This window comes from Leucopleurus acutus, assembly GCF_964270905.1.
Source record: "Leucopleurus acutus genome assembly, chromosome: 20".
In the NCBI taxonomy this organism is placed as follows: domain Eukaryota; kingdom Metazoa; phylum Chordata; class Mammalia; order Artiodactyla; family Delphinidae; genus Leucopleurus; species Leucopleurus acutus.
This window is the reverse complement of record NC_139162.1, coordinates 14755251-14774519: the sequence shown is the minus strand read 5'-3', so window position 1 is coordinate 14774519 and position 19269 is coordinate 14755251. Positions and strand designations below refer to the sequence as shown.

Genomic DNA, 19269 nt, shown 5'->3' with positions numbered 1-19269 from the left:
GAAAGGCTAAGTAGAGAGACAAACTGTCTAAATACAAGGACTCTTTTTTTTAATTGAAGTATTGTTGATTTACAATATTGTCTCAGGTGTATAGCAAAGTGATTGAGTTTTTTATATATATATATTTTCAGATTATTTTCCATTATAAGTTATTACAAGATATTGAATATAGTTTCCTGTGCTATACAGTAAATCCTTGTTCCTTATCTATTTTATGTGTAGTAGTTTATATCTGTTAATTACTCCTAATTTATCCCTCTCCCTCTCTCTTTCCGCTTTGGTAACCATAAGTTTTCTATTTCCTGAGTCTGTTTCTGTTTTGTAAGTAGATTAATTTGTATTATTTTTTAGATTCCACATATAAGTGATATCAAATAACATTCGTCTTTCTCTGACTTACTTCACTTAATATGATAATCTCTAGGTCCATCCATGTTGCTGCAAATGGTACTATTTCATTCTTTTTTATGACTAATATTCCATTATATGTATATATACATATATATTTTTATACACATACACACACACCACATCTTAAACCAATCATCTGTTGATGGGCACTTGGCTTGTTTCCATGTCTTGGCTATTGTAAATAACTACACGGATTCTTAAGCTCTGAGGATTGTGTAAAGAAGAATTATGTAAAGAAGAAATCATATAAAACATTTTAGGTTAATTCCATTACTGGGTTTTCCTCTGGCTTGTGTGTGTTTGTTTACTTCTGTATTTGATTTCTAAAACCTCACCTCTCCATAGTACTTGGTTCGAACCCTAAGTGTAGCACTTTCCACATTATGTTAAAGTTAGTTATTGTCTATCTCTTCTTCAGTTGTACATTCCTGGTGTTTAGGACACTGTTTGGCACCTTGGTATGTTTCCAGTTACTGAGTTTTTGATATTCACAATAGGAACCAGACATTAAATACACACACGAGCTTGGTGCTTGTTTAATATAACCTGGGAATTAAATTAGGAATTAGGTTTATTAAAACCTTATGACAACACTTTAGTAGTTTGTATGAATATGTAGATCTAAGGTAAACTGCCATTTGGATGGCAGATACCATAGGACCTTGACAAGATGATCTATTCCAGAACTTGATTATTATGATCAAGATATTGAACGATCTTAAACCTTTGCCTTTTATTTAGGTGGTTTGATGATACAGGTTATAACTATGTACTTTAGTTAACCATTGACTCTGGGTTAAAAACATTGCTTTCCTGATTATGGTAGCAATTTCTTAATTTTTTTCTTTTCCTTTTTTCTTTCTTTCTTTTTAAAAATTATTTATTTATTTTTTATTTGTAGTTGGAGTGCCTCAAGCTTATCGCCTCTCAAAAATTCACAGACAAACGCATTGGCTATTTAGGGGCAATGCTGCTGTTAGATGAAAGACAAGATGTCCATCTTCTCATGACCAACTGTATCAAGAAGTAAGTCTTAGTTTCTTTCTTCCAATAACTACTTTGTACTTTTAGGTCTTTTTTATAATAAGGCATAAAAAGCTTCTATTTATTGATTTTATATTTACTGTCTAGAATGTATTTGAGCTGCTTTTGGTTCTATAGCTTATATGTAAAGAGGCTAAGCAAAGGATTAAAACTTCTGTAGGGGATAATTTAACTGAAGGTATTGCTGTACATCTTGAGTCATAGCAACTATTTAGCCATGAATAAGCATTCGGACTTTCATAGAATAGAAAGAGCATTGGTAAATCTGAGCTTTCTTATCATATATTTTTTTGAATACTGTGAGTAATGAAACATTGTGTTTATTAAATAATTACCAGTGTATATTCTTAATAAATACCAGTTAAAGGTAAAAAGAGAGGTCTTGTTTGTCAGCAGTCTAATCCCAGATTTCAGTTGCTGGGAATTATATTTAGCCCTGTGAATTTTTGTGTATAAGTCCTTTTTTCTCTAATGGGTGCTTTACTGATTTACTAGTCCAGTTATGTGTTTAACTTACAAAGTTAATGCTTGCCATTCTGGAGAAATTAGAGGACCTGTGAGTAGGGAATTAACAGTTCTCAGTCTCTCTCTTTTTTTTTAAATTAATTTATTTATTTTTGGCTGCGTTGGGTGTTTGTTGCTGCGCACGGGCTTGCTCTAGTTGCAGCGAGGGGGGGCTACTCTTCATTGCGGTGGATGGGCTTCTCATTGCAGTGGCTTCTCTTGTTGTGGAGCATGGGCTCTAGGCACGTGGGCTCAGTAGTTGTGGCTCGCAGGCTCTGTAGTTGTGGCTCACGGGCTCTAGAGCACAGGCTCAGTAGTTGTGGCACATGGGCTTAGTTGCTCCGTGGCATGTGGGGTCTTCCCTGAGCAGGGCTCGAACCCGTGTCCCCTGCACTGGCAGGCGGATTCTCAATGACTGTGCCACCAGGGAAGCCCCCTCAGTATCTCTCTTATAATAAATTTCTCTTAGAAAGTTATGGAAGTTTTAGGGTTTCCCTGGTGGCGCAGTGGTTAAGAGTCTGCCTGCCAGTGCAGGGAACATGGGTTCGAGCCCTGGTCTGGGAAGATCCCACATGCCACGGAGCAACTAGGCCCGTGCACCACAACTACTGAGCTTGCGCTCTAGAGCCCGCGAGCCACAACTGCTGAAGCCCCCGTGACTAGAGCCCATGCTCTGCAACTAGAGAAGCCACCGCAATGAGAAGCCCACACACCATAATGAAGAGTAGCCCCTGTTCGCTGCCAACTAGAGAAAAAGCTCGCGCGCAGCAAAAAAGACCCAACGCAGCCAAAAATAAATAAATTAAATAAATAAATTTAAGAAAAAAAAAAAAAAGTTATGGAAGTTCTGATGGCCATATTGATTAAAGGTACTTTTTGGTTTGTTTTGATTTGGTTTTGGTTTGTCTGTTGGTTTAATCTCCTTTTTTAGATTTCTTTTTCATTTATAGTATTTCTGTATTTGACAGAAAGTAGAATCGGGGATATAGGTGATCAATTTGAAGACACTGAACTCATGTATTTTGCTGTGGTAAAAATTATAATTTAAAATTTCCCAATGAATAATGAAAAATTTCAAAATGAGAATTATGATTGCTTGTAAATATAGAGTGTGTCATGTAAATATATTGACTCTGTGACTTAACTTGGGAGAATCTTCTTCTTTTTGGCCTTGTAATAAATATTAATAATGAAAATACTAAGTTGATTCATTTATTCAACAAATATTTATTGTATACCTGTTGTATGCCAGGAGGTGTTACGAGCTTTGGGGATGGAGAATGAAAAAAATGGACATAAATCCTTGGTGTCATGGAGGTTACATTTTAGATGTTTAATGTGACTTTACATATTTATTCTGGACAGGCCTCTGAAAGTTCCTTTAATTTTTGTTCTTGTATGCTCTGTGCCCTTATTATTCAAGCCTTCAATTATATGTTGATAATTTGGCAGTTCCGCCTAGCAGCAAGTTCACATTAGAGACTTAATACCAAACTCAAGTATAGGTTTGTAGCTTGATAAAAATTGAAGAATAGGCATACAGGCAAATAAGGAATCTTTGTGTTTAATTTTCATGAGACCTGGCTAAGCCCCAAGTGAATTTAGGAGAGAGCTAATAATAGTTGGGAATTGATCTGGCACTTAAGTTTAAGCTCAGTTAAAGGACTTCAGATAATTCAGTTTTTAAAAAAAATTTATTTTCTTTATTTTTTTGGCTGTGTCGGGTCTTAGTTGCGGCACGTGGGGTCTTCGTCGAGGCATGTGGGATCTTTCATTGTGGTGCGGGATCTTCATTGTGGCGTGTGGTCTTCTCTAGTTGTGGCCTATGGGTTTTCTCTCTCTTTCTCTCTCTAGTTGTGGTGCATGGGCTCCAGGGTGCCTGGGCTGTGTAGTTTGCGGCACGTGGGCTCTCTCATTGAGGCACGCGAGCTCAGTAGTTGTGGTGCATGGGCTTAGTTGCCCTGTGGCATGTGGTATCTTAGTCCCCCAACCAGGGATTGAACCTGCATCCCCTGCATTGGAAGGCGGATTCTTTTTTTTTTTTTTCGCGGTACGCAGCCCTCTCACTGTTGTCGCCTCTCCCCTTGCGGAGCACAGACTCCGGACGTGCAGGCTCAGCAGCCATGGCTCACGGGCCTAGCCACTCCATGCATGTGGGATCTTCCTGGACCGGGGCATGAACCCATGTCCCCTGCATCGGCAGGCGGACTCTCAACCACTGCGCCACCAAGGAAACCCTGGAAGGCGGATTCTTTACCACTGGACCACGGGGAAGTCCCCTGTGTGTTTTTTTAATCTGCTAATGAGTTTTTTTATTTGTGAGGTTTTTCGCATTTTGCTTATGGGGCATCATATGTACCAACAGTTTTTCTGTTTAATGATGAATGTTTACCTCATTGTTCATTGGCCTAGAAAAACTCTGACATTAATGATCTTGGAATTAAATCTTTAAAAATTAAATATAATACTTTAAGAGCTTGCATTATGCAAATATTCTTAATCATTGAAAAATGATTGAAGAGTCAACTAAGTACTCTTGGGAACTGGGACACTAAATGGTAAAGCCATAGGTAAGTTAAACTTTATCAGTAATTTTTATCTTAAATATTCAAATTGGTAGACAATAGCAAATCTGACTGATTGACACTTTACCTTCTGTTTCCTTTCCTTTCTTTGTTCTTCAGGGAAGCCTAAAACCATTTATTAGTTCATTTAAAATTACCCCCCCCAAATAAATAAAAAGACCAATAATGAACCCATTACAATGTTAACAGAAATAAATTTTTTTATGAAAAACTATTTTTCAGAACAAGAACAATTTCAGTGAGAAGAATGGCATTATTTTACAATTTTGTAAATCTCTTTAATATCTAACCTAATGGAAGCTAGAAGCTAGATGCTCATATTTGCTTCTGCATTCCGTTTCTTATGTTACGTTTTGATTAAGTATATGAAGAAGATCTAGCCTTTCACAGATAATGTAGTTTAAAAAAGAAAGAGGACTTTAATAACCTTTCAGATTAACTATGGATAATGTTCTATGATGGTATATCACAACTCCATAAGTGGTAGTTTCTTTAGGGTTAATTACAATGTGGAGTCTGAAACCATATCAGTGAAGTTTGGTTCTTTGTTATATTAAAACCCATTGGTTTGTCTTACACTTTGACTGAACCTTTTACTCTTGCATGCTTTTTAAACATCATGCTTAAGGCATTTGGAGAAAATTGGTTCACTGAGTTTTAGAGTATTGATAGACTGTCAGGTTCATGGTGGCAATAAAAATATTCCAAAATTCTAATTTTCACTTCAAAGCTTAGATTTTATCATTGGCAACAAATATTGTCACTTGTTGCTCTTGAAGTGATAAGGTTACTTGGCTCTTCTTCAAGAAAATGTTTGGCAAATAATCACATCTTAATAATTATAGTTGTCAGTTATTTTTCAAATAAGAATGATGTTCATTTTAAAAGTAGCTAGTTTGTAGTTTAGCTTGCAAATGAAAGAAATACACAAGTGCTTTTCTCTGAGATTGCCACTTTACTCCAGTATGCATCAGAAGTACTTTATGCATACTTTCCATTTTGTCACGCAGAATGTTAAAAAATGTGCACTCAAGAGTCAAGGTATATGGGAGTTCCCTGGTGGTCTAGTGGTTAGGATTCTGGGCTTTCACTGCAGTGGCCCGGGTTTAATCCCTGATCGGGGAGCTGAGATCCTGCAAGCCGTGTGGCGTGGCTTTAAAAAAAAAAAAAAAAAAGAGTCAAGGTATAATAAAACTAATCATTTTTACTGCTTTGTCATGGGCAGTATTAAGTGAAACTCCTTCCCTCCCTCCCCTCTTTCACTCTAAGTGTGTGGCAGTGTATTCAGTGACTACTATTATTTGGTGCCTCTGCCCTGATTTGTGCTAACATGCCATAGTTTTTCCCACCATTGCCTTTGCACTGTCAGTGCGGGTGTCAGTAAAGCTGACAAATAATGAGTTAGTATTGTGAAAATAGTTTATATTTCGTGGACCCCCTGAAACAGCCTTGGGGACTTCCAGAGATTCTTTAATCACAGTTTGAGAACCACTGAGCTAAACGATTTTAAAATGCTCTTAAAGCTGGTAGAAGTAGCATAACTCAATAATTCAGCTTCTGAATGGTAAGAGTTGGTTATAATATGTAAATGAGTTTACTGGTTCAAGCTTTTAATATTTCAGCTTTTCTAAAAGTATACTTCAGGCTGGTTTAGAAATAATTTTGTACAGTAATCAGTGCCTGTTAGAAATAGAATTTTTTGTATCTGTATCACTAGATACTGAGCCTCACTGTAAACATCTAGCTTAGTTTATGATGGTTTAATTAGCTATCTTTTTAGTTACTAATTTTTTCTTCTTTTGAATAAATAAAAGTGTAAAAATTAATGTAACATCAAGGTTAATACTATATCATAAGATCAGAGACCTTATGGTATAGTATTTAGAGTATACAGTGTTTAAGTATAGAGTATATAGTATAGAGTGTTTCTGTTGTGATGTTTAAGTCATCTTAAATGCTCTAGCAGTAGAGATTGTTTTCTGATTTTTTTTTTAAGGTTTTGGTTACTGTATTACTTTTTTTTGTAGTTAGTAATAGAGCATATTAAAATCTTTTAAATATACAGTTGTGCTTCATATTCTGTCATTGCTAGTTTTTACTTTCAGTGGTTTGCTGAGTTTCCTAAAGAGAGTTGTCTTTTAACATCCAACAGATAGCATGTTGTCCAGTTTATGTTGCTTTGGTATTTGGGAACATTGGGTTGCAAGCATGTAGAACAGAATGTCAGTCAGTTTGCTGTGTTGTAATTTGTAATAAAGTTAGAATAAACACTTTTTGCAAAAATAATCCTAATAAATATTTTCCATATTAGAGAAATCATGAATCGTTCAGAGCTACCTCGTTAGATTGTGAAGCTTCTTCATGGAGAGCACCAGGCAGGGCATGTTCATTTCTGCCACCTTCTTTCTTTTGCAGTGATCTTAATCATAGCACGCAATATGTACAGGGGCTAGCACTTTGTACCCTCGGCTGCATGGGCTCCTCAGAGATGTGCAGAGATCTTGCAGGAGAGGTAGAGAAACTCCTGAAAACCTCCAACTCTTACTTAAGAAAAAAGGTAACTTTCCATGAAACCAAATGTATGCATTTGGATTAGGCAGTATTATGGAGATGAGAAGGCAGATTATTCATATTTGAAAGCTCAAATGGTAATATAACTTATCTTTCCCTGTGCAGTAAATGTATTTTAAATGATTATATGTGAATCAGTTGTTTATAAATCAAAATCTTTTTTTATACTAATTTTGGAGGTGATTTTTTTTTTTTTTTTTTTTTTGTGGTACGCGGGCCTCTCACTGTTGTGGCCTCTCCCGTTGCGGAGCACAGGCTCCGGACGCACAGGCTCAGCGGCCATGGCTCACAGGCCTAGCCGCTCCGCGGCATGTGGGATCTTCCTGGACCGGGGCATGAACCCGTGTCCCCTGCATCGGCAGGCGGACTCTCAACCACTGCGCCACCAGGGAAGCCCGGAGGTGATTTTTTTTTTTTATTGCTATTTAACTCACCAATTAATAAGTGACTGTGAACACTTTAATTCTCTTAATTCGTCATTTTTCAAGGAAATGATTTATAAACAAGCAAATGTTATTGGACCCTAGATGGCATACCTAATTACTTCCTAAGTTACCTGATTCTAAACAGTATTAAACAAAGTGATAATGAACAGATCTTTACAAATTTATTTTAGTGCCCATGTCTTTGTATTAGGGCCTTTGAATCTTGGAAGTGCAGTTCCATGGGGACCTAGATAATTATTAGGGAATGATTTAGAACATACTTCCTAAAACTGATACATCTAAATGGAATAGTAATGGAAGACAGTGATCTTATTCACTTATTTGCTTTTATTTGTTGATATAAGCATTTTGTTATTATTTTATTGTGCTTGAATCCTAAAACCTTCATAAACAAAGGGTAAAATTTAGGACTTTAGAAGTGAGTCACATAATATCGTCTGGTTGGCGTTTATTGTGCCTCTGTATTAATGGTGTGAGACAAAGCTGTTGAAAGGGCCAAGCTGTTTTCCAGGAACACGTACTGTTAATGATGGCTATAGACCAAAGCCAGTCTTTTCTCTTAAAAAATGTGTGGGCTGCTCTTGTTCAGAAAGATTAAATAAATATTAATAATTATTAAATAAAATAATTCCTACAGATTAGGAAAAAAATTGTTTCCCCCCACTGTAGCATGAGAAGAATTAGCTGAAATCTTTTCTTGTTAATGTATCTAAACTTTTATGTTATTCAATTCCAACAAATAGTAGTTATGGTTCCTTTTGCCAGGGGTGGGGGCGTTTAACCAAAATCAGTCTTTGAATGCCTTTCTTTCCTGTGAACAAGTTTCTTCAGTAGAGACTAGCTAACTGAGAGGCGTTTAACTAAGATCCTAAGTAACTTTCAAATGATTTTCTTGATTTCAGTAGAGAGTGAATTGGGGAAAGTATAGCTATTATTAAAAGCAGCATCAGATTTAAAGCATCTTTCAATTGCATAATGTTTTTATAAAACCTTTTGGTCTTTTTACTCAGAAGAATGATTAGCACAGATGGAAGTCTTTATTTTTTACTTTGCAAAACTCCACATAAATTATGTTTAGCATGTTTGATAAGTTTGTGTTTAACCATGGTCTAGTCGAGAAAGCTTTTGTCCACTTATTTGGTAATATATGACCGAAGAGACAGGTGAGTTAGAAGTTCTCGTTAATGCAGTAAGTATAAGTTGGAAAGCCCTAACCAGTTAATAACTAATAAGTCTGATAATGATAAATAATAAATCTGATACCTAAGTCCTTTCTTTTTTCATGTAGGTGAACTAGTTGATAAGGTTTTGTTGTTTATAAGATTGGTTGTCCTGACTTAATTGAAATAAATCCTCTTTTGTCCTTTTTATGTTTTTTATAGGCAGCACTTTGTGCTGTTCATGTCATCAGGAAGGTTCCTGAACTTATGGAGATGTTCTTACCAGCAACAAAAAATTTATTGAATGAAAAGAACCATGGTAATGTGATTTAGATGCACTCATGAAGTACTGAGGGAGAAGGGGAAAGAGAACAGGCTTCAGGCAGTGTTGGCCTTCTGTCTCATGCAGTAGACTCACCTTTCTACTGTGCTTGGACACTTTTCCAGGAAGGGCTAATGGGTTGAATCTCTCTTCTACTCCCATATCCTAATTTTTGTAATTAGAGATTGATTCCTTTACAGTAAGCTTGTTGTTTTTCATTTCTGGTCCTCTTTTACTATATTAAAAATACTATATTAAGTAATAGTGTAATTACAAATGATCCTAGCCTTGATTTTCATGTGTAAAACCCTTTGATTTCCTGGCTATTTTATAATAGAAGAAAAAGTTATTTTTTTATTGCTTTGCCATAGTAGTGTAAGAGTTGTGAAACTACTTTTAGGTTACTTGTAACAGGAATTTGTAATGGTTACCCAGATATATTTTTATAAAGCTTGAGAGAAATTAAATGAAATGTGGCAGTTCTTTACCGAGCATTTTATTCTTATTTTGAAGTCAGTGAAACAAGTTCTGAGTGAAGAAAATTCTTGTGTCCTAAATGCTAAGAGAAAAAATGTTAACGTGTATTTAATTTGATTAATGCAGTCCTGTGCCTAGAAGACTCAAAATATACTTGTTGAACAAATGAATGTTTAGGGTACTTATTTATTATTTAGTGAAAAGTATGGTGTGATTCTTTTCACTCACTCTTGACCAAGTAAATTTACTTTGTCATTCACAACTACCTTGGGTTTTTCATATATTTTATCTGGAAATTTAAAATCTTAGTAAGATTTTTCTTCTTGAAATATCTATCAAAACTCAGCTAAGAGCTTATTAAGTCTGGAGCAGGTGATGTCCAGTTTATATTGACTAGGAGCATGTCTTTATGGATATTCTCAAATGTAGAGACGTGTGTATTGTTTCTCATTTTTTACCAATTATTTTGGTCATATAACTTTAGAATATTCTGTTTTGATTGACATCACCAGTATTAAATCAGCAGGTATCTATTAATACCTTCTTTGTATTCACCTCAATGCTTAGATTCTTTGAGAGATTAAAAAACAAAAATAGCAGCTATCCTTTTGGAATTGACCTTCAAAACTCAGAGCCCTGTACTATGAAGTTGAATAATATAGCCTCATTATTAGTTTTCATTGGTTCTTTTCTTTCAGGTGTCCTTCACACTTCTGTAGTCCTCCTCACAGAAATGTGTGAGCGAAGCCCAGACATGCTTGCACATTTCAGAAAGGTAGGTGCCATTCTGTATATCTAAGCCTTTCTTGATTGAAAATGGCTTTCCTGAAAAGTACATGATTTTCTCACCTATGAATTTTCTTTTGAAAGAAAGCTGTGGAGCTGAATAAAGGACTTAAACAGCCCTGCTGTGTGGTAGGGCTGGAAGCCAGATTTAGGCATATAAGAACTGGCAATAGTGCAGTGTTTTCCCTTTCATAATAGAAGTCTTCTCTCATTGTTGGCAGACACACCAGTCTCTCACGTGCTTTATCTGCTGTTTTCACATTGAAGTTAGGAAATGTAGCCTGAGGTCAAATTACACACAGGAAGTGTGTGTGTGTGTGTGTGTGTGTGTGTGTGTGTGTGTGTGTGTGTGTGTGTAGTTTAAGGCAGGTAATTTTTTTTTTTAAAGGTGAAAACTGCAAACTGAAATTTGACATTACTTTTACCTAACACAGGATCCCGCACTATTCATTATACGCTGTGGTGACTCCAGTGATGGAAGTCTCTAGCTTTCTTAAGTCCCTCCCTCCCTTTCTTAGAGCATTCTAAAGTGGAAACTTTTTTCTCCACTTATGTTTAGAAGGGACTAGTAAGGAGGACTCAGAGAAAGACTGTTCTTTGGGTAATTACATGCATTTCAGTTCCTTTTATAGGGTGCTGATCACTCCATAAATTGGGCTTACTTTGTACTTTAGATCTAATGAAGCTCTAATAGCAGCTCTTTTTTGGGAGGCTTTTTTGCCCCCTTAGATGTTCATGTATTGATTAAATTATTATAAAATAGTATGAGGCCCGTATCTGTCCCTAATGCTTGCTTTGTATGTTTTGTTCCTGTTGTCTGTTTGGAATCCTGCTGTATGTTAGAATGAAAAGGTAAGAATTAACCCTCTTTTAGATGGTGCATGCTGGCATTAGGTCCTTAGTGGCTTTTGTGTATCCATCCACAAATGTGGCTTTTAAAAATATACTAATGCTGAAGCTGTGCTTAATACTATGTTATTTGTCCTAGCATTTTTGGCTAACTTCCTAGTCCAGGTTTTGTCTTGTCACTTAAACTCCTGACTCCAAAGTCAGCCTTGGATTTCAGTTGCAGCCTTTCCTGATTTGTAAGCCTCCTTCTCTGCCTTTCCTTTGTCTTCACTTGAGAAACTCTGAGCAGTTTCCCATTGGTGATGGCAGTTCCAGATCAGTTTGGATCCTTGACACCAAACACTGCTTCTTCTTGAAGCAGATATTTTAGAGCCATGTGGGTAACCCCATGCTTTAAAAAGCTCTGTACGTACTTCTGAACTTTCAGTTCAGACTTAGAGCTTTAATTTCCCCCTTACTTGCCCTCAATCTTGCCTTGAAGTTTTGGAATATTAAAAGTTTTTTGAGGTAGAGTGGGTGGGCATCAACTGATTTTCATGGCTGCAGCCTTTCCCTTTGTCATTTTATTTTGTTTGTCTTGTCATCAGTTTTAGTAACTTGCATTTTTGTCAGAAAAATAAAGCTGGGTTCCAGGAATTTGTGTGCAGAACCCTTAGACATTTGTGCTTTTTGTCCCGGGGTGCTCTTATGTGGTGTGAGTTTAGTAGCTGAAGGAAAAAGGACTTCTCTGAGACAGAAACCAGATTTTTTAAAAAAAATAATTAATTTTTTTTAGCTGCGTCAGGTCTTAGTTGTGGCACGTGGGATCTTTCTTTGTGGTGCGCTGTCTCTTCATTGTGGTGCATGGGCTTCTCTCTAGTTGTGGTGTGCGGGTTTTTCTCTCTCTAGTTGTGGCACGCGGGCTCCAGGCTGCATGGGCTCTGTAGTTTGTGGCATGCGGGCTCTCTCATTGAGGCACGTGAGCTCAGTAGTTGTGGCACAGGCTTAGTTGCCCTGCGGCATGAAGGATCTTAGTTCCCTGACCAGGGATCGAACCTGTGTTCCCTGCATTGGAAGGCAGGTTCCTTACCACTGGACCACCAGGGAAGTCCCCAGAAACCAGATTTTAAAAAGTAATTGAGGATAAGGAGACCATTGGGAAGTATGCAAGGCGAACTACTTTTTGTGCAGAGCTTGATAATTAGATGATCCCGGTTTTATTACATTTTAAAGCAGTTTATGCAGTTATATTATTCTGACCTCTAATATGAATCTGTCCACAGTTGACAGAGTTAATGAGGATTCTGTTTAGAATTTACAGGTCATTATAGCTTAGATTTGTTTTAATCTTGGAATTGTCCAAATTAGATTTTTGTTTAGGTGACTTACGAAGTGCTTAATTGAAGTGTTACGGCCAAACTTATTTAAATTCCCGCAGATTATGTTGTCTTATATTTAGCAACAGACTTAGTGTTGTAAATGTTTTGAGTGTGTACCTTGGGCAGAGCTTGGCTTTTGTTTCAGTCTTGATCCCCTTTTAGAATTGGAGAGTAGGGAGGAATCCAAATACGATGAGAAAAAAATAATTGAGTTGCAGCAAAGTTGGGGCTGTTTTGACTGCCTCCAGAAGAGATAGGATTCAGTTCGCTTTGGACACTTCTTAATGTTAGGTGATTAGAATTGTTTATATAGCTAAATTGAGTTTGTAGTTTGAGACTGGAAATGTTCTTATTGTGGCAAACATTTTGGAATAGGGTTTTAACCTTAAATGATTGATCAACAGTTTGAAATGAATGATAATATTTAAAGCATTTTTAAGTTCAGCTTGGGAGTAAAATTGCCTCTACTATGTGCTGTCAGTCAGTCTAATGGACAGAGTAAAAAGAAAAAGGGCATTCTGACCATAAGGAATGTATAGTTTCATCAGTGAGATAAGACAGGCAACAAATGAATAATTAGGTGCTGAAATTAAATTTTACCTAAAATTGTGTCATATGAGTTAAGAATAGGAAAAGGACATTATTCATGGCCTTGATGTCTTCCTAAAGTGAAGGATACAATTTTTCATGTGTCTTTTCCACTTAGTCAGTGTTGGAGGCTTTTGTATTCCCTGTTGTTTGTTGGAAAAGGATATAACTAGAGGGGAGAATTTTTTTCTCTATTTGAGATAGTTTGTTTTAAGACTATAATTTTAATAAAATCACCAGTATTTTGGATGTGATAACATTTTATATCCACATGTGTTGAATGTATTAAAAACTGAATATATTTGTGCAACCTTGGTGTGTCAAGTCCTACAGAAGTAGAAATGCAATATGCCCCATAGGTACCTGTTTTACTTCGTTCTCAGAGGCTTTCTAACCTACTGTTATTTATAGTACCTTTGCATGTATAACTCTGGAGTAAAAATATCTGGTTTGTTTTTAATTCAGATATTCCTTCTTGAGTTCTTGGCCAGAATACTCCTAAGTTATATTTATCAAACATCAACAGTATACTAGTATATTGTATCAGTAGAATTTGCTTGGACTCAGACCCTTGCATCCTTTTGCTAAGTCAAATTACCTGCCTATTCATGAGAAATTCTTTGATGTTCACTGTTTTTTGATGCATCTCTCTTCCCCCCAGCTTGTGCCCCAGTTAGTTCGTATTCTAAAGAACCTCATCATGTCCGGATATTCACCAGAACATGATGTTTCTGGGATCAGTGACCCCTTTTTGCAGGTGAGGTCGAAAGAAAGTTTTGGATAAATGATATATTTTGGAATAGATTTTTCCTTCCTCTTATGTTTGTGTTGGGTAGACATTTGGTAGTTAATTGATTAAACTAATTACATTAACAAATGAATAGTGACACAATTCTGTATGAGATTAATAGGATAAAATTATAGTTGTAATAGTCAAATCATATACTACATGGAAACTTGATTTACCAATATAATACAGCTCTGCAGGTGGTGGTAACCTTTGGCTGTGAAGTGTCAAAGTGTGGGTTGTCTAATAACTTCATTAAGACATAGAACCATATATAACTTCTCTAAAGATAATGTTTAAATTTCTTCTGTTTGAATTTTACCATTTCTGTTGGGATCTAAGACTTCATTTAAGTTATTTGAATTTCATATCAAGCAAAGTTCCTTTGTGCCAGGCGGAATTTGTTGACATTTGTCATATTTTGCACATTAGGTACGAATTTTGCGGTTATTAAGAATTTTAGGACGAAATGATGATGACTCAAGTGAAGCTATGAATGATATATTAGCACAGGTGAGTACTTAAACTTGCATTTAAGTAAACACTCATTTTAGTAAAGCAAGGAGTAGAATGATTTTGAGTATATGGAACAGTTTTTATTTGTGTTTTCTAATTGGTGGCTGTCATCAGTCACAAAATGTCTCCTGTTACCTCTGGATATTTTTTGGAAGCATTGTTTTGTCACTTTTGTAACACCCTCTGTGTCTTTTCAGGTTGCCACTAATACGGAGACTAGTAAAAATGTAGGAAATGCTATTCTTTATGAAACGGTTTTGACTATCATGGATATTAAGTCAGAGAGTGGACTGCGAGTAAGTCTTTTTAATCTTTTCTTCTCTAAACATTTTATTTAAAATAATTGACTTGGATTTTGGAAATGAATTCCATTTGGAAATTAACTTTAGTAAAGAATGATGCAGAATGGATAGTGCTTTTTTTTGGTATCTGAAGTATCATTTTCTCCACTGAAGGCTTAATATTGATTATAATAGAAATTGGAAGAGCTTAGGTATGGTTAGACACATAGATAATGTTAAGTGAAGGAAAATTTTCTTTCTTTCTCTTTTTTTTTTTCTTTCTTGGCCACACCATGTGGCATATGAGATCTTAGTTCCCCGACTAGGGATCGAACCCATGTCCCCTGCATTGGAAGCGGGGAATCTTAACCACTGGACTGCCAGGGAAGTCCCAAGGAAGCATTTCTGAATGAGCTTTTTTTAAAGCCATGATTTGAGTTGGGCTCAATCACTTCAAATAAGACATGATATTTGAGTTAATTCATTTCTCTAAATTTTTATTTGAGAAATAAACACAAAGTAAAAGAATTCAAACAGTACAAAAGGTATGCAGGGAGGAAGATGTCTGTCTGTAGCTTTCATGTGTAGACTCTCAATTTTTCTAGTGGGAAATACGGTTACCATTTTCTTTTCATTTTTTTTAAACATCTTTATTGGAGTATAATTGCTTTACAATATGGTGTTAGTTTCTGCTGTTTAACAATGTGAATCAGCTATATGTATACATATATACCCTCCCTCTTGTGTCTCCCTCCCACCCTCCCTACTCCACCCCTCTAGGTGGTCACAAAGCACCAAGCTGATGCAGCTGCTTCCCACTAGCTATCTGTTTTACATTTGGTAGTGTAAATGTGTTAATGCTACTCTCACCATTTTCTAATGTACTTTTTTTTGGAGATATTTTATCCATATTTAAATGTGTCTTGTACATGTGTATTTCTTGTCTATCCCACTTTTAAAAACTTTTTATTTAAAATAATTTTAGACTTACACAAAAGTTGCAAAAATAGTTCAGAGTCCAATATTACCATTCGCTCAGCTTCCCCTAATGTTAGCATCTTGTATAACTGTAGTATAATTATCAAAACTAAGAAGTTAATATTGGTTCAGTACCATTAACCATATTACAGACTTTATTCAGATTTCACCAGTTTTTCTACTGATGACTAATCCTTGATCCCATATTGCATCTATTGTCATGTCTCCTTAGTCTCCTCTAATCTATGACATTTCCTTCGTCTTTCCTTCATTTTTGTGACTTTGACACTTTTGAAGAGTACTGATCAGTTACTTTGTAGAATGTCCCTCAATTTGGCTCTGTCTGATATATTCTTTTTTTTTAAATATTTATTTATTTATTTGGTTGTGCCAGGTCTTAGTTGTGGCATGCGGGCTCCTTGGTTGTGGCATGCGAACTCTTAGTTGTGGCATGCGTGTGGGATCCAGTTCTCTGATCAGGGATTGAACCCGGGCCCCCTGCACTGGGAGCATGGAGTCTTAACCACTGCGCCACCAGGGAAGTCCCTGATATATTCTTTTTTTAAAAATTTTTTCTAAATTTATTTTTTGGCTGCTTTGGGTCTTTGTTGCTGTATGCGGGCTTGCTCTAGTTGCGGCGAGCAGGGGCTACTCTTTGTTGCGGTAAGCAGGCTTCTCATTGCAGTGGCTTCTCTTGTTTGGAGCACGATCTCCAGGCACGGGGCTTCAGTAGTTGCGGCACACGGGCTCAGTAGTTGTGGCTTGCGGGCTCTAGAGCGCAGGCTCAGTAGTTGTGGCAAATGGACTTAGTTGCTCTGCAGCATGTGAGATCTTCCTGGACCAAGGCTCGAACCCGTGTCCCCTGTATTGGCAGGCGGATTCCTAACCACTGTGCCACCAGGGAAGTCCCCCCACCCCGATACATTCTTTTTTATTTTTGCGGTACGCGGGCCTCTCACTGCTGTGGCCTCTCCCGTTGCGGAGCACAGGCTCCGGACGCGCAGGCTCAGCCGCCATGGCTCACGGGCCCAGCCGTTCCGCGGCATGTGGGATCTTCCCGGACTGGGGCACGACCCCGTGTCCCCTGCATCAGCAGGTGGACTCTCAACCACTGCACCAACAGGGAAGCCCCCGATATATTCTTATAATTAGTTTGAGGTTATGCTTTTTTGGCAAGACTACCACAGAAGTGGTGTGCCCTTCTCAGCTTCATATCAGGAGGTACCTGCTATCTGTTTGTCTCATTACTGGTGATATTAAGCTTGATCTTTTGGTTAAGGTGGTGTCTCTCCACTGTATAATTGTTTTTTTTCCCCCTTTGTAATTAAAATATTTTGGAGGAAACACTTTGACACTATGCAGATATTCTGTTCTCCTCAGACTTTTACCTACCATTTCAGTACCCATCAGAGGATCTTGTCTGCAACAGTTATTAGGGTGGTGTTCTAATGATACCGTTCTATTTCCCTCATTTTTTCCTCATTAAATAATTGGAATTCTTCTATAAGGAAAAACTCTCCCTCAAGAATTTATTCATTCTTTCAACCATTTATTAGTATAACAATTGCTAACCCATAGCTTTGTAAGAAACAAATTTACTAACTACACTACAGTATTTGTGTATAGTTCTTTTTGTCATCTGGGTTTTTCTGCACCTTACACATTTCATGTTAGGTGAAAACATTATGTTGGAACTAGTTTATATTCATGTATAGAGACCATTTTCATTTTTAAAAAGGTTGTGGTAGAATATTCATAACATAAAATTTATCATTTTAACCATTTCTAATTCTGTAGTTCAGTGGCATTAAGCACATTCACAATGTTTTGCAACCTGCACAGCCATTTATCTTCAGAACTGTTTGGCCTTCCGAAACTGAATCTACGTACCTATTAAACAATAACTCTCCCTTATCCCCTGTCCCCAACCCCTGGCAACCACCGTTCTACCTTCTGTCTCTATGGATTTGCCTGTTCAGGACATTTCACATAAATGGAATCATATAATATGGGGTGTTTGTGTCCGGCTTATTTCACTTAGTATAATGTCTTCAAGGTACATCCATTTCGCAGCATGTGTCAGGATTTATTCTTTTTAATGGTCGCATAGTATTCTGTTGTATGGATGTGCCATAGTACATGTAGCAAATTTGCTATTAATGGACTCTCCTATCATTTGTGATTATAGATAGTGTTGCAGTAGATTTTTGTGCATATGTACAAGTACATTTGTCAGCTAAATTCCTAGAAGTGAAATTGTTGAAGCAGAGGATATAGTTTCATTTTGTAGCTTTTATTTATTTATTTGGCCGCACCATTTGGCATGCAGGATCTTAGTTCCCCAACCAGGGATCAAACCCATGCCCCCTGCAGTGGTAGCACAGAGTCCTCATCACTGGACCACCAGGGAATTCCTCATTTTAAATATTTATAGTTACTGCCAGGTTTCCCTCCAGTGAGGCTGTAACAATATTATTTTTCTGCTAACGATATAAAAACTTTAAAACAATCTTTCAGCAGAAGTAAAATATGGTTTTAGGAGTTTACCTTCAGAATTTTTTTTTGGCTAGCAATCTATAGAAGTACTAACTAAACTACCACCTTTAAATAGTTTGCACCTATCAGAGGCCAGAAAGTGACCCTTAAACAATATAGATATTTGATTTTCCTAAATTTTTAAGCTATGCTGTTTCTCTGTAGGTCCTAGCCATAAATATCCTGGGTCGTTTCTTATTGAACAACGACAAGAATATTAGGTAAGTCAACTGAAAAATGTCTTGTATCTGGCTATTATAAACTCAGTGTACTCAAGAGTGACTTTGCTCAAGATCACACATGTATTGAGTGACATATCTAGAACTTCAACTCAGAATTTTTATTTTTAGTCTGGTCTTAAAACCGTTTTGATAAGAATTTAAGTATTTGCCTCATGAGTTAATTTTTAGTCCTGTTTATACTTTAGCATTAGGAGTCAGCAAACTTTTTCTGTAAGGGACCAGATGGATGGTCAGTATTTTAGACTCCATGGGCCTTAGGGTCTATTTGGCAACTACTCACCTCTGCCTCTTGGTGTGAAAGCAGCCATAGACTGTGTAAATGATGTGCATGGCTGTATTGCAATAAAAATTGATTTACCAAACCAGACAGCAGAGGGCTGGGTTTTTGCAGATAGGCTGTAGTTTGCTGACCCCTGCTCTAAATTAAGAAGAAAAATATAACATTTCAGTTGCAAACCTGGAACATGTTTGTGAACTCCAGCTACTTTTTTAAAGTAGATGAATTTATCAGTATTACCTTCTATTCTTTCTTGTCATGTTAACGATTGAAAAAATGTGGAAATAATCATTATGGTACCCTGAATTATCTTCTCCTTCCAGAAGAATTTTTAAATACTTGGATCATAAACTCAAATTTTTGCAGGGGCAGTTTTGGTACTGGTATCAAACAAAAGCAGAGGAAATGGTAAAATTGAAATAATTTCCTCTTGTGTTTTGGGGCTCAGGCAGCCTGAAAAGGCATACTATATACTTATTTTGTTGTACTATTTGAAAGAGTTTGGAAGAATCAAGTCAGTCACTTTTAGAAGTTTAAATGGAATTGACCATG

General features: G+C 36.7%; 1 protein-coding gene across 2 annotated transcripts in view; it reads left to right on the top strand.

Annotated features, from left to right (window-relative positions):
- Nucleotides 1-19269, top strand: part of AP1G1 (adaptor related protein complex 1 subunit gamma 1) — a gene marked incomplete at its 5' end in the record, with an annotated part of 79581 nt that overhangs the window by 36496 nt on the left and 23816 nt on the right. For both annotated transcript variants that reach the window (XM_082863056.1, XM_082863055.1), the window contains 8 exons: nt 1313-1437; nt 6960-7101; nt 8944-9040; nt 10219-10295; nt 13763-13858; nt 14321-14401; nt 14602-14700; nt 18364-18419. In XM_082863056.1, the coding sequence (XP_082719182.1) occupies nt 1313-1437; nt 6960-7101; nt 8944-9040; nt 10219-10295; nt 13763-13858; nt 14321-14401; nt 14602-14700; nt 18364-18419 (773 nt within the window). The remainder of the gene's footprint in view (nt 1-1312; nt 1438-6959; nt 7102-8943; nt 9041-10218; nt 10296-13762; nt 13859-14320; nt 14402-14601; nt 14701-18363; nt 18420-19269) is intronic.